We start from the raw sequence: 13,984 nt of genomic DNA on the forward strand, positions 1-13,984 counted from the left end.
CGGGCGCCGGGGGGGGCGGGGGGCGGGGGCGCGGCCACCTGACGCAGCCGCCGCCGCGGCCGCCGCCATTTTGTCTGGGGGTGTAAATGTGAAAGGGAAAGCCGGAGCGCAGCCCGCGGAAGGAGGCAGAGCGGAGCGGGGTCGGGCGCGGCCAGCCGAGCCGGCGGGGCCGGGAGGCGAGGGCACCGCAGAGCGGCGCGGGGCTGTGGGAAGAGCCCCCGTCGCGGCGGCGGCGGTCGAGAGGAGCCGGTGAGGCGGAGCCCGGCGAGGACTCCCCGGTCGCCCTCGCCGGCGTCGCATCGGAGGGGGCTGCCGGCGCCCTTCCGCCGGGGAGGCTGCGCTCGCCCCCCCCCGGTCGCGGGGGAGCCGCTGTCCCGGCCTTGCTGCCCGCCGCGGCGGGTCCGCGGGGGGAGCCGCCGCTAGGGCCGCGCTGACGATGTCGGGGCAGTCGATCACCGACCGCATCACGGCGGCGCAGCACAGCGTCACCGGCTCGGCCGTCGCCAAAGCTGTCTGCAAGGCGACGACTCACGAGGTGATGGGCCCCAAGAAGAAGCACCTGGACTGTGAGTAGGACCCCGCGGTGGCCGCGCCTGCGCCCCGCGGCGGGGACGGGGGGTGGCTGGGGCGGGCCCGGGGTTCGCCCGCCGGGCAGCCGCTTTGAGCCCCGGGGCAGCCGGTGTGGCCTCTCTGCCCTCCTGCTGCGGGCAGCGGGGAAGGGGGGGCAGGAGAGGTGAGAACCAAGCACGGCCGCTTGCACCTGGGAGGAGAGGGATGTCGTGTAAAGCTGGGTGAACCCGACTGGTTTGCTCTTCAAAACTTATTTTACACGTGGAGGGAGTGAGCTTTGTAACACCCTGTCGCGCCCGGGAAACAAAAATATTCCAACCTTGTGAACTCTTCCCGATGAGAGCTTCTTAGCTTATGTGCTCTGGATACAGCAGTGCTTATTAATTCAGCACCTGGGGAAAAGGTGGGTTAAGTGGTGTGGTTTTGCTGTTGCAAGCGAGTAGTTACATTTTTAAGCCCTCTTCTGTCCTCCTGTGCATCTGGTGGAGTGCAGCCGTTTAAATGTTTCTAACATGTCCCAAAATATCATAGCTTTCTGTCTTACAGCTCTTGAAACAAGGTAAAAAGACTTGAAGTGAGGTAAAGGGAAGGGCGAAGGTGGACCAATACACCTCTCCAGAATAAGAGTATGTTGCTGCTGATATACTTAAACTTAGTGTGTTAAAACTCCTTTCTGTATACCAAAAGATGCAGAAAGCTACCCTTGGTATCTACAAAAGTATCAGTGGTGTTGCTTTGCTTCAGGTTTTAGTAACTGGACAGCAATTGAAGTTACTGTTTGACTGCTCAAAAGTGCACTGAGTGCTTCAAACCTTGTATGTTGTGCAGTATACCCATTCACCATTTATTGAAAGTCAAGTAAGTGTGTGTGTGTTTCCATTAGGGAGAGGAAAGAAGACATGAAGCTTTGTGCTGCGTTTCTTCAAAGTCAAGGGAGCAGGCTGGTAGTTTTGCAGGACTCGTTCAAGTTGGTGGAACTAAGGAGAGTCTGCTGTTCAAGCTGTCGGAGGAAGCGTACTCAGTTATATTGTTTGAGGCTGGTTTGGTGCTCTGATGCTATGGCACTCAGCTGTCAATACAGACTTCTTGTGTGAGAGCTTTTGATATGGTTCAAATAGTTAAAAAGAACCAAATATGTATCTCATTCGTTATTGATTTGAATGAGTGGAATCCAGCTACAGTAGTGAATATTGCAGCTACTGTGTTGAAATTAAAAGCCTTAAAACTGGGTAACTGACAATGAATTTTTTTAAAGATACCTTTTTAAAGTTACCTTATTTTATCTTGTCTTGTGTTCTGCTTGTGGTAAAACAGCTTAATGAGGTAACTCTTAAGTCCAGAAATGGCAACATAACAGGAAGCCAGAAAGTGGTGACAATTTGCTCAATAGTTTGAAAGCTTCTGAAGCTTAAAAGACATAGTGTATTGTTTGAAAACATCCTTAAAATAATGTCATCTACTATAAGTTACCCTCACAAAAATAAGAAAATGGAAACCTGGAAAAACTCTTTAACTTGAGAATAGCGTAAACTGAGGTTGCCTTTTGACTATCAAATTCCTTTGAATATCTTTTGATACAAACCTGTTTAGAGCTGTCAGTCTCCTGAAGGTCCTTTTCTGTGCCAGATGAGTTCTGTGTTTTGGTGTAATTTGCTTTTTCAGACTTTAATCTAAGACAAACAAAAAGCTTGTTGTTCTGACTTGGTATCTGAGATAGAGGAATGCATTGGTGGGGTGGGGAAAAAGATGTGAAATATGGTACTGCAAATATCTCTGTAAGGGGTTAAAAAAAAAAAAATCCCAATGAACGTTCTCCAGTCTTCATTGAATATACCCAGGCGCTGCTTTTCAAACATCTGTGAGCCTTTGCGTGGCACTTGTTATTTTTTCACTTGCACACAAAACTTACTTGTATTAAATGCAAGCAAGTAAGATACTAGTTTAAATACTGTACTCTCTGGAAAAATCACACAATGTATTTTCAAAGATACAGTGCAAGTACTTTCCAATTTAAGTAAATTATGAAGGAAAACATAGCTTGGATTTAATGCAAAATACTGCTAGTTGCACTTTGGTCGCTACATGTGTGTGTCATTCAAAATGCTACACCATCTGGTATTACTTGTAATTGCTGCTCAAGAAAAAGCTTCACCAAGAACATGTTTTTGAGAGCTGCTGTAGTTGTATTGGGGATCGTGGAGGAGTATCAGTTTGTGCGCTCTATTCAGTTTAATTCTTAAAATCCCCTTATTGCCAAGTTTCCTCAGCAAGAAAAACTATAATATTACAATGCGGGTATTTACAGCAAGATGTTACACATGCAGCGTGCAAATTAGTATTTAAGCGTCTTGGGTTTTGTCTGGCTACTAACTGCTGAGTAGTATAGTCATATTTTTCTTGAAGAGCAAAAAAAACAACCCACAAAACCTCCCCAAAACCCTAAGCAATGTCAATGGGAATACTTGGGGTTTTTTCCTTTTTCAAGTAGGTCACAGTGTCCTAAATAAGTCAGCAGATCTATTTCTGTAGTATTTTGTAATATTTTAGGATAATATAAAATGTTACACAGAGGCTGATCTTTTCTCTTACTGGAGCACCTGAAGGTCTTGTCTCTAGTTTCCCCAGTGTGGGTTCTCTCACTTCCCCTCAGCCTCCTGAGTTTGGGTTGCAGTGGAGTGGGGCTAGATGCTGGTTTTGGTGACGTACCTCTTCTTGGCTAACTATTGAAAAGCCATAATAAGAATAAATTAAAGCTGTAGCGAAGTTGGTAACTGGCACAGTAGACTTGTGTGTAGACCAAAATTTAGAAAAATACAAACCCCTAAATTAGTTGCTTCTTTTAAATGAACACAGTCATAAAGAAAAAAAAGCTCCTGTTTAACTTGTATACAGCCCACTTAAGAAGCACAGGGGAGGGGAAAGTAGTTAATGTTACTCATCAAAACTTAAAACTCCTATATGTATACAAGCTTTGGAAATCTTGTAAGAAGTGATAATTCAAGTACTGTAAAATTGTATTATGTGATAGTTAGGCTCTTAAGCCTTTTGCTTTAGGAGAAAGTTCAGGTCTCCACAAAATCATCGCATACTTCAAGTTTTGCCAATAATGTCACATCATGACTGTCACAGTTTTGGGTTGTTTTTGTATCTGCCCGTTCTTACTTTTGGCGGCTAGAGCTCCTGACTGTCAGGTGAACGCTGATGGAGCGTGGTTCTTGCAGAGATACGTAAGTTGTGATACAGTATGAAGAAATACTCTTGAACTCTTCCACAGCCAGTAAGGTGGCTGTCTTTAATTTGAAGCTCTTTAGTAATCTGTGAAGCTTTTCAATACAGTAATAGAGGAAGTTTGACTTGAACAAAAAAATAGTTAATGTTTTTGTAATCTATAAATGTGGGTTTTATTTAGAAATTGCTTAGAGTTTTTAAAAAAACTTTATGGGCTGTCATGTGTCCTTGTTTACTGGGGGAGTGGGACAGAATAGCTGAATTGCTTTGCTTCTGATAAAGTAACTCTAAGTTCAGATTTAGCTATTATATAAATGAAACTTAAAGATTGCTATCAGATCTGCACTATAAGAGCACATAGGCATAAAAATATTTGTATCGGTCAGGTGCTATCTTTTAATTAAGTCTTCCAGCAAGAATTGTTGTATTCCTTAGGCTACACTGAGAAAGTTTGCTGAAGTGGCTCTTCTGTTTTATGTTTTTCTGATCTATAGTTTACAGTGCAACTTCCAAAAAGAAAACGTAATTTTTTCTAGCCTGCCAGGGTTAAGGGAAGTGGTCTTAATTCTTATATCTGTCTTAGAGCAGTTTCGGTCCTGTGACAAAATGGAAGAAATATGGGAATATTAAACCATTATAGTTGTCTTTAACTTATGTATTTACAGTTCCCTTCAGAGAGTTATTCCTGAATCAAGAAAATGATGACTTTCTTGTTACTTGAGAGTTGAAAAGTATGTCAGGTTTTTTTTTTTTTTCAGCGCCTGGCTGAGAATTTTCCAAAAACCTGATATACTCTTTTTTTAATATCTGGATTTACGCATGCTGTTCTCCAAAGAGCTGTATGGTTTCATAGATGATGTGCTAGTATTTTAGATGAGCTGTGGAAGAGAAATCCTCAGTACTCTTCTAGACAGTAAGATTTCCACAGCTTTTCCAGGCTGCTTGAAAACCCCTATGGTACTCTTCTGGTTTAAAGCTGTTTGATTTTTGTATTTATTTTTTTCCCCCCTGTGTGATGTTAACATGTTTCTAAATTCCATTCTAGAAATAGCACCACAGTTTCACTTGCAGTTGAAATGATTCCTCTGGGTAATTGGCAAAATGCTTTGAGTTGTAAAGTGTTTATATAAGTAATGTGATAAGAAAATGAGCATCACTTGCCCTGCATACTTCATTCCAGTTTTTGCTGCCAACATCCATGTTACAGTTGCGCAGCTGTCGGTCTCTCAGGTGCGTGTGTTCCTTTATACTTCCAGATGTATGGTGTTAATAGCCTTTTCTTCCTTTGCCACCAGCTGTAACGGATCGATACAGTTGTTTCTATGTAGATATTCCTATTGCAGACTTAAAGAATCATATTAGAGAAATGACACTTGCTTTTTTGTTAGGTATCTCAATTGCTAGAAGTCAAATGTGATGCTAGCCTTATTATTATTAGTTGTAAAATAATAATAAAAAATTGCCTTGAGTAGCCTTATTAAAGAGTCTTTTTAAACTTACATTTTTGCAATACACTTTTAGGAAAGTCCAGTTTGGGCCTATAAAATGCACTGAGATTTTTTCCACTGTTTCCACCATTCTTAGTTTAGTATTTTAGAGACGTTTCGTTTGCCTAAGCATGTGTTCTTCGATATTGGCAACTGTGGCTTATGTGTTTGTGCATTCAAGGAGGTTTTGAAACCAAAGACCGCAATTGTGCTAAGTGCCCTCATAAAAATTGTCTTCAGGGGAGCCAGTATGTGTCGTCTTCAGCATGTGTCTAAAGTGTGTGCAACTTGTATCTCACTCGGGTCCTCCAACCTCAAGCACAGCTTGAATTAGACTCTGAGTAGCCCTGCATATGTGAAATGTTTCATTTTTGTTGCCTTTTAAAATGGTCAGGCTCACATCTTACAGAAGCAAGTAGCACATGCTGGAAAACCTTACTAGCGCTTTTACAGAATTACTGGAACTGCACTTTTCAATCACATGGCACCACACTTGTGGAATAAAACAATAACATAAGAGCTTCTCAAATGCACCAGAGGTCTATTGACTTCCACTCTGCTACTGTCACTTGACAGAAGACTTCTTTTAGTCTTGTGTACCAAAGCAGAAGGCAGTTGTTCCCTTCTGAAGGTAGACATCTGGATGGCTTTTTGTGGTAGTAAACCTTTATGATGGCATGATAAGCCAAAGCGTTTTTTATGGATGTGTGGCTTAAGGAGAAGTGATCAGTTAAGGTGTTTGATATAGTTACTAACAGTAGGATTTCTGTCACGTTGTGCCTGAGCAGCACTATAGGAACACATTTGATAGCAGTCTTAGACAGAAGTATATGTAAGGGATCTTGCAGATGTTCAGCATCATCTTAGGGTCTACTGGAACATCTGCTGGTAGACCTTAGCTTGAGGGAAGGTGACAAGATGGAAATCTCTGTCAAGAGTGCTGGCAAAATATGAATGAAATTAGCTTGGCTAATTTGACTTGAGAATAGAAAGGTTTTTTGTTTGTTTGTTTTTTAACCTGGATCTTCCCTCCCAGTTTCATCTATTATTTAGTAAACACTCTTAATATTGAAAATCTTCAGTGAAAGATTTGACTTGCTTAGTGGTCATGTGAAGGAAAAGGGCTTTGTGCAGAAATAATATTTTCTGTAGGTTATCTGTGTGGTCTTTGACCTCAGCAGATCAATGGAATTTCATTAACTGTTACCTAGTAGTAATGTTATAGGTATTGCTCTGTATAGAGTTCGTGCAGGTATTGTTGGTTGTTTTTTTTGTTTGATTGGTTTTTATAAACTGACAGTAGGACTTGTAACAGTTCTGTAACATTTGTGTGCTGGTTACAGATGCTTCAGTTACATGAAAAATACTGAGCAAGATCTAACAGCAGTGTCTATAATGCTTGCTTATAAACTGATTGGATTTAGGAAGACTTATTTGCCTTAATGTGTTTTGAGAGAATTACTTAGAAATGTCATAACAAAGTTCTCATTCAGTAGATGAGGCTGTTGAATTAAAATTCAAGTTTTCTTTATGTATAAATTCTGGAATTGGGACTTGCTTCATTATATGGGGCAATAATTGTATATGGACTGTTTGGACTTCTAGAAATTTTAAAGTACTTCTTAATTTGACACAGCACCTGATGATGATACAGCCATGAGTGGTGAGCAGCATCTATCAAATGACTTGTTTTTTGAGAATCTTCACATTTGTAAATATTGAAATATTTTAGTACTACTCAACAATAAGGTTTTGATGTATAGCTTACTTAAAACTTCTTTTCAGGGCTCTTCTTTTTGTGCAGTTATTTCGGTTTTTGTGTGTTACTAATAAGGATGAAAGTTTTCATCCCAACTTGTACGTTTTGTACATATTTGGAAACCTTTGACATCAGAATGAAATTAGTAACTTATTAGAATTTGCATTTTATAGCTTTCTACCTCAACAAGATACTATCTAAAACTCTTTATTCTGTTAAAATTACTCTGGTTGTTAAATTATTCTAAACAGTGATCCTTAATTAAAGGACTTTATGTTCTTAATAAACAGATCTTTAATTAAGATACATCTGTAATATATTCTGTGCACTAGAACAGATAGAATTTCTAAGTGCAATATTTCTATGAAGTATTTTGTCCTAAACTGTCAATGTGTGATCTCTAAGTTCATGTTTAAATTGCTTGTGATATGTAGTCTGTCCTCTACATACTGCTAATAAGACAAATAAGTTGGCCATTTCAGTGGTGCCGACACCTCAGTATTCGGTTGTTGCCCAACTTCCCAAGCACCTACCCTTCTTCAAGTACTTACACAGACAAACCACGTAAACAGCAATGCTGCTCTGCAACCAACAGGCTGCTCACAGACGTGGCTTAAATAAGAGGCCACAAAGGAAGCTTTTCAAACTAGATATTTGTTTTACTGGCCTTGCCCAGTCCTTAAGGTGTACTTTGATCACACCTGAACCAAATTTAGCTCAGAGAGAGAATAAATGTCTAATGTGCATGTCTTGAGGGGTTTAGAATAGTCCTGGATTCAGTTCTTTGCTCTTTTCTCAGCAAGTGCCTTCACTAGCATTCTCAGGCAGGCTTTTTTCCCGTGTATCTGCTGGAGCCTGTTCTGGTTTTGTACCAATACTCAGGCAGAGGCTTGAAGCTCTCTGTCTCTGACCTCCCAAGTTAATGTTCTACTATTGAGTTTATAATCAGTCTTGGACACAAAGAGTTTTTTTTATGCAAAAGCCTGAGACCTGCCATGATCCACCACAAAATACTCAGTAGGTTGGTGATTAGGTTATTTTAGCTAAGTGGAAAGGTGTGTAGATGCAAATTCTTGCTCTTAATTCTTTTAGAAAAGAGGCTTATTACAGGTTTGTAGCATCTCGTTTGCTGTCATGTGTGTCAGTACTCAGGCTTAGGTCAGAGCTGCAGGGTACTTGCTGCTTGTTGATCTCATGAGGTATAGATGTCTCAGCTTTTCCTTGCTTCTCTGATTTTCATGTTTTTGGTTAGGTTGAGTGGCTTCAGGCATTGAGCATCCAGAAGGTCTACACTGGCTTTTGGACAATAATTTGGGCATAGGGTTTCTGCTGGAGCAGGTTATTCATTGATGAGATATTGGCACTCCATAAAATTATTGAAATGCCTTTGAAGTTCATACTTGGAGTCTTTCAGTAAAATGCAGTGAATTTGAGCAAGGAATGTAAAATAGCTCAATTATTTCTTAAACAAAGAACTGAAGTTAATGCTTCCAGTATGAATTATCAATGTAAAACACAAAATAACATGATGATCCTCTGAGCATATAACTCACTGTAATGCTTTGATTTTTTTTTTCTTTAATTTAGATCTAATACAGTGCACAAATGAAATGAATGTGAATATTCCACAGTTGGCAGACACGCTCTTTGAGAGAACTGCGAACAGTAGCTGGGTTGTAGTGTTCAAAGCTCTAATTACAACACACCACCTCATGATGTATGGAAATGAGGTAAGACATGATTAGTTCTGTTAAAGCCTCCTTGACGACAGTGTTTTAAAAAATTGTCTCAATCTATGAAGCATTAGATATGTGCTTCAGTTCTTCAAGGGTCTTAGTTTTTCCTCTGCTGATGGCTGTAAAGTACTTATCCAGAGAAGAAAATACTCCTTCATTATTTCAGTACCAAAATGTATCAGTGTTTGCAATTTACCTGCAGGTATCTGGGTTGGGCTGTGAGGGAATAATGAGTGATCTTTCTAGAACGAAGGCTTGAAAAACTTTTGAGCTTTTTCACTTCATTAGGCTAGTGCTTATTAGTAAGAGCACAGCAAAAGTCCTGATAGCAGTCCATAAATGTGCAGCCACCCTATTAACAGATAAGAATACTTAAAGGGGGGAGGAATATGGTGGCTAGAATATTTGATCTTGCAAATTATCATCTAATGGGCTAAATCTTTGTATGTTGTTGCTGTTATCATTCCTCTGAAACAGGTTTCTGTTGCATTTAGTTAACTTAAATTATTTCATCACTATTTATGAAAAGCTTTCCGGACAATAATGTGACATTAGAAATGTAGCCTCTCTTACACAGTCCTTCCGTTTAAAAACTAAACTTTGTCTTGGTCAGGTGACAGTTTAGTCCTGAACTTGTGTGTAGTCATTCTCCTAATAAATGACTGTTGACTACTGGTAATATTGAAATGATGATTCTTAAAGGTACTGCTTCCAGCCATTAAACTGCTGTGAAAACTTAGTGTTGCCTCCTCTCTCCAAAGCTCTGTGAACTTAATTGAAATGACCTGTAAAACACTGTGCTCTTTGTTAACACTTCCCCAAGTTATTTATGTGCTTAAATTGTAGTTTCAACAGATAATAGACTGAAATTAGAGGATAATACGGAGTAAAATTCACTGCTTGGAATTCAGTACTGATTCCAAGTATAAAACTAAACTGAGTGCTGTAAATCAGTTTGTATATTTTATTCTCTCTTCTTCCAATACAGTTCATATCTACACACTGAAACTTGAAAGGAAAAAAAAAAAGCAGACAACCGAACCATAGGAAAAAAATCAAAACTTAGAGTTGTGGGCTACCACTCAGTATCTGTTTGCCCATACAGTGTTTTGTAGTGGCAGAAGAGGTGAATTTTCATGTCTGTACCAAAACTGCTCCTCAGCTTTGAATGGGTGCATTTGAAACTTGAAGAAGAGTTCCTTTATACCTGCTGAGATAATGTGACTGGAACACTAGTTCTGTAAATTCAGGTGGAACATGAGTGTACTCCTCACTCTTCTAATACATTAAAAGAGGCCTTTTTCTTAAACAGATAAAAAATTATCAGATGTTGGGCTTTTATTTTAAGTACAAGTAAATATAGCAGGTGGTCAAAATGTTGTCTGAGCAATTGCTGTCTTGTTGAATAAGAAACTGCATGACTGCCTGTTTCTTGTGATGAAGTTTTGGGTGAAACGGGTTAACTCCTCTCACCTGTGCATTGTGCAATGCAAGACCCCTGATATCTGGAGAGTGGGAGTAAGCCTTGGCCCTTTTAAAATGAGATTCGGAACAGTAGCTAATTTTGAAATGTGTATAGACACCTTTTGAATATCACTGTTCTGTTCCTGATCATGTTCCAACTGTTTTTCTTCTTCTGTATCTCTTTGAATGCAGTACTAAGATGTACAAAGACCAGATAAACCGACTGGAAAACAGAATAAGAAGTTAAAACAGTGCCAGAACTATTGGTAGGCAAGCTGTGTGTTGTAGACTTGTGTGAACTCCATAGCTATAGGCTGAGAACACACGTGGAGTTACCGATGAGGTGGTACGTGACAAGTTGGGGAATCCTTTGGGCCCTTCGGAAGGTGAAAGTGCTGCTTTCAGTTTAAATAGTGCTTGTGAGAAGAATTTTCTTGTTGCTGTGCTAAGCCCTCATTACAGCTCCCAGAGAGCAGGTGCTATACTGAGCCTGACTGAAAAAATACTAGTTTTGTGGAATGCAATGGTCCAAACCTGGCAGACAGGTGGATTTCCACCATGAAGGGTGAAGGGACAGGCCCTGTGTGCTGTGGCAGTAAAGGGATTCAGATCAAAGATGTAACAAGTTCCTTAAGCTGTACTGATCATAATCCTCTTCTATGGACTAAAACACATACAAAGAAGCAAGTCAGTCAAGAAATAACAATCATGGGAGATCTGTGTGGAACAGGGGCAGAGAAACTTAAAACTACCTTGCTATCTGGATGTGTTTGTCTCTTGTGTTATTTATGGAGCCAGCTATGACTTGTCAAAACTTAAATGTTGTTTAGTCAGATCACTGCATTATAATATATATATTAAAAAAATTATATATATAATTATAACCCCAGTCCTTCTGCTCACCGCAGTTCCAGAAGCATTATTGTTACTAATTACTTTTAAACTTTGTAACTAAGGCTGTGTCCCACTTCTACAGCAGCAGTAGAGCTATGCAAACCTTGGGAGCTTGGATAATGCGAGTGGTATTTTTGTTTTCTGTTTTCCAGCTTGTCTGTTCTAAACGACAAAGCTAACCTAAGCAGCTTCCTCTAGGATTATTAGTCTTTTAATCACAGGCAGTGATGTCTTTTTATTTATTTTAAATTTAAATTTATATTTTTGCCAAATAGAGTTGTGGATTTCAGAGGCTTTGCTAAGCAGTAGTTTGAAGTTTTGCTTTTAACTTTTCCCTTTTAACTAATTTCTATTGTTGGTAGAGGTTGCTAGAAACAGTTACAAGGTAAGTGTAGTGTTCTTGTGATATGCTTAACTGTTTTGACTCTCACAACAGTGATATTCTCAACTTTTTCTTCACCAACAGCGCTTTATCCAGTATCTTGCATCCCGAAACACTTTGTTCAATTTAAATAACTACCTGGACAAAAGTGCCATGCAAGGTAAGGATCTTTCACTGAAGGAAATAACTCTACTGCTTTTTTGCTCTGTGGTAGTGCCTGTGTCGGTGCACTCTAGAAGACAAATGACATTTAAATGAAAGGGTATAGTGATTTATATTGCATGAGGCACCAAAGAATGTCCAGCCAAGAATGCAGACACAAGGAAAGTGAGATTCTGAGTTACCTAGCTGAGCACTAGAAATTCATCTGTAATGTATGTATCATGTGCATACGCAGCTGTAAATTTTAAAAAGTGAACTCTTAACATGGACTAGAATAAACCTGATGAATATTAGCACAATGATCTATTTTAGCCGTTGCATTTTAGTGTCTCAGGAGTAAATGTTTACTGTTAAGGTGCATGGGATGGTAACTAGGATGTGCTGTATAAATAGTGAGAACTCCTTCAAATCTCTGAGAAATCTTTTAATTACTCGCCAATTGTAGAAAACATTTTTGGGTCTTTACGTGGTTTTTGAGGCATTGCAGATAAGTTACCAAGTCTTCAGCATTTTACTAGGAATACGTTTTTAGTCTAAATTCAAGAACGTCTTAATAAGAGCTGCTTAGTTCTCGCCTAATATTTTATGCTTGGTTCTCACCTAATATTTTAATGTGTTTAGGTGTTTATTCTCATAATTGCAATGAATGCTTTCCTAATCTTAGCAAGTTGGGAAGATGTAACATTACATCTCGAGGTGAAAAACAGTGAATCTCAAGACTCTGAAAAGTGCCTATGAAGGGCTTTTTATGCAAGTTGGCATAAAATGGGCTAGTAGGAGAATAGTTCTTGAAAAGAACTTAAAAGAAACCGTACTCCTTCAAAATGTCTAACTTATAAATGCTTGACTTTTTAGGCTATGATATGTCTACCTTCATTAGGCGATATAGCAGATACTTGAATGAAAAAGCACTTTCATATAGACTTTTAGCAGTTGACTTCACCAAAATGAAAAGAGGGTAAGACACTTACTGCTTCTTTTTGTGGTCTTTCATATTGGGGGGGGAGGGAAATACCAGTTGTTCTTGAGGTTATCATAGATTGGTGTTGCTTTTGGCCCTTTGAAGCAATATAGTATTGTTGAAACAGCATAATATGCTGAGGTCTCTTGGTGACTTGTAAACATGTGTCTTCTACTCTGTAGGATAGATGGAGTGATGAGAACCATGAATGCTGAAAAGCTTCTGAAAACCCTTCCAATCATACAGAACCAGCTTGATGCACTCCTTGATTTTGATGTAAGTACTTTAAGCTCAGTGTTAGGTAACACTCTCGTTTTGAAATGAGAGTTTCATTATTTTATTAAATACTAATTTACTTTCTCATTGCTTTCTACACAGGCAAATCCAAATGAACTAACAAATGGTGTTATAAATGCTGCCTTTATGCTCCTCTTTAAAGATTCCATTAGACTTTTTGCAGCATACAATGAGGGGATTATTAATCTTTTAGGTATGTGAGAATTTTTTTAGCTTTTGAACTTCTGTGAAAGATATTGAGAACACTAAAGAATATAGACAATTTCTGACTGCAATTTCCTAATAAATTGTCTCTGCTCCATTACCATTAAATTAAGCTTGTCTTGGTTTCAGTGGAACTAGCATAGGCTTAACCATACACTTCTACCTTGAAGAATACATCTTGAAACAGAAATTGAGATGAGAGGGTGATTGGTGAGACTAAAACAAAGATACCATAAATGTGCAGTGGATAACGTCTGGCAGTTGGACTGTAAACATATTGGATACCTGGCATTTTGAGTATTTAGTATAGTCAGAGTATGACTGACTTCTGGTTTCCCATACTTTCTCTATAGCTTGACTGTTCACTCTTACCTGGTACCTAAACCTACATGAGCCTAGTAGATGACATAGTGTTTTTTGTTCAAGAGTGATGAGCTCTTAGCAAAGCCTTTTAATGACTACTCAAGCAAATTTCTGAATGAAAACATCTGATCAGTTTGTTCTGTTGGTCCATTAGTTTTTACTCAATGAAATATCTTTAAGTATATAGTGCAAAACCATAAAAAGCGAAGGATGTAGTTGATACTCCTTTTGGTAGGTCAGTTCAGTATATGTACCACTTCAGTAGCCATTCTGATGTCCTTTGGATATTGAGTCCATTTACAAAGTATATAGATACAGAGTCTAAAAAAGTAAATATATACCAAGAATATTTTCAAATGATAAAATATGCCTCATTGCCAGCTAATAAGCTGATTTCTTGAAAATATTCCCTAAATACCTAATTTAACAATTGCAGTGATTCACATCATGCTTAGTAAAGCCTTGCATTATATTCTA

General features: G+C 39.2%; 1 protein-coding gene across 6 annotated transcripts in view; it reads left to right on the forward strand.

Annotated features, from left to right (window-relative positions):
- Positions 1-400: 400 nt before the first annotated feature.
- The window catches only part of LOC127019847 (phosphatidylinositol-binding clathrin assembly protein-like), a 33,813-nt gene continuing 20,229 nt past the window's right edge, over positions 401-13,984 (forward strand). For all 6 annotated transcript variants that reach the window (XM_050902093.1, XM_050902094.1, XM_050902095.1 and 3 more), the window contains exons 1-6: positions 401-566; positions 8,632-8,774; positions 11,605-11,680; positions 12,538-12,640; positions 12,826-12,919; positions 13,022-13,133. In XM_050902093.1, the coding sequence (XP_050758050.1) occupies positions 437-566; positions 8,632-8,774; positions 11,605-11,680; positions 12,538-12,640; positions 12,826-12,919; positions 13,022-13,133 (658 nt within the window). In that variant the 5' untranslated portion in view covers positions 401-436. The remainder of the gene's footprint in view (positions 567-8,631; positions 8,775-11,604; positions 11,681-12,537; positions 12,641-12,825; positions 12,920-13,021; positions 13,134-13,984) is intronic.

This window comes from Gymnogyps californianus, chromosome 9 (assembly GCF_018139145.2).
Source record: "Gymnogyps californianus isolate 813 chromosome 9, ASM1813914v2, whole genome shotgun sequence".
NCBI classification, from domain to species: domain Eukaryota; kingdom Metazoa; phylum Chordata; class Aves; order Accipitriformes; family Cathartidae; genus Gymnogyps; species Gymnogyps californianus.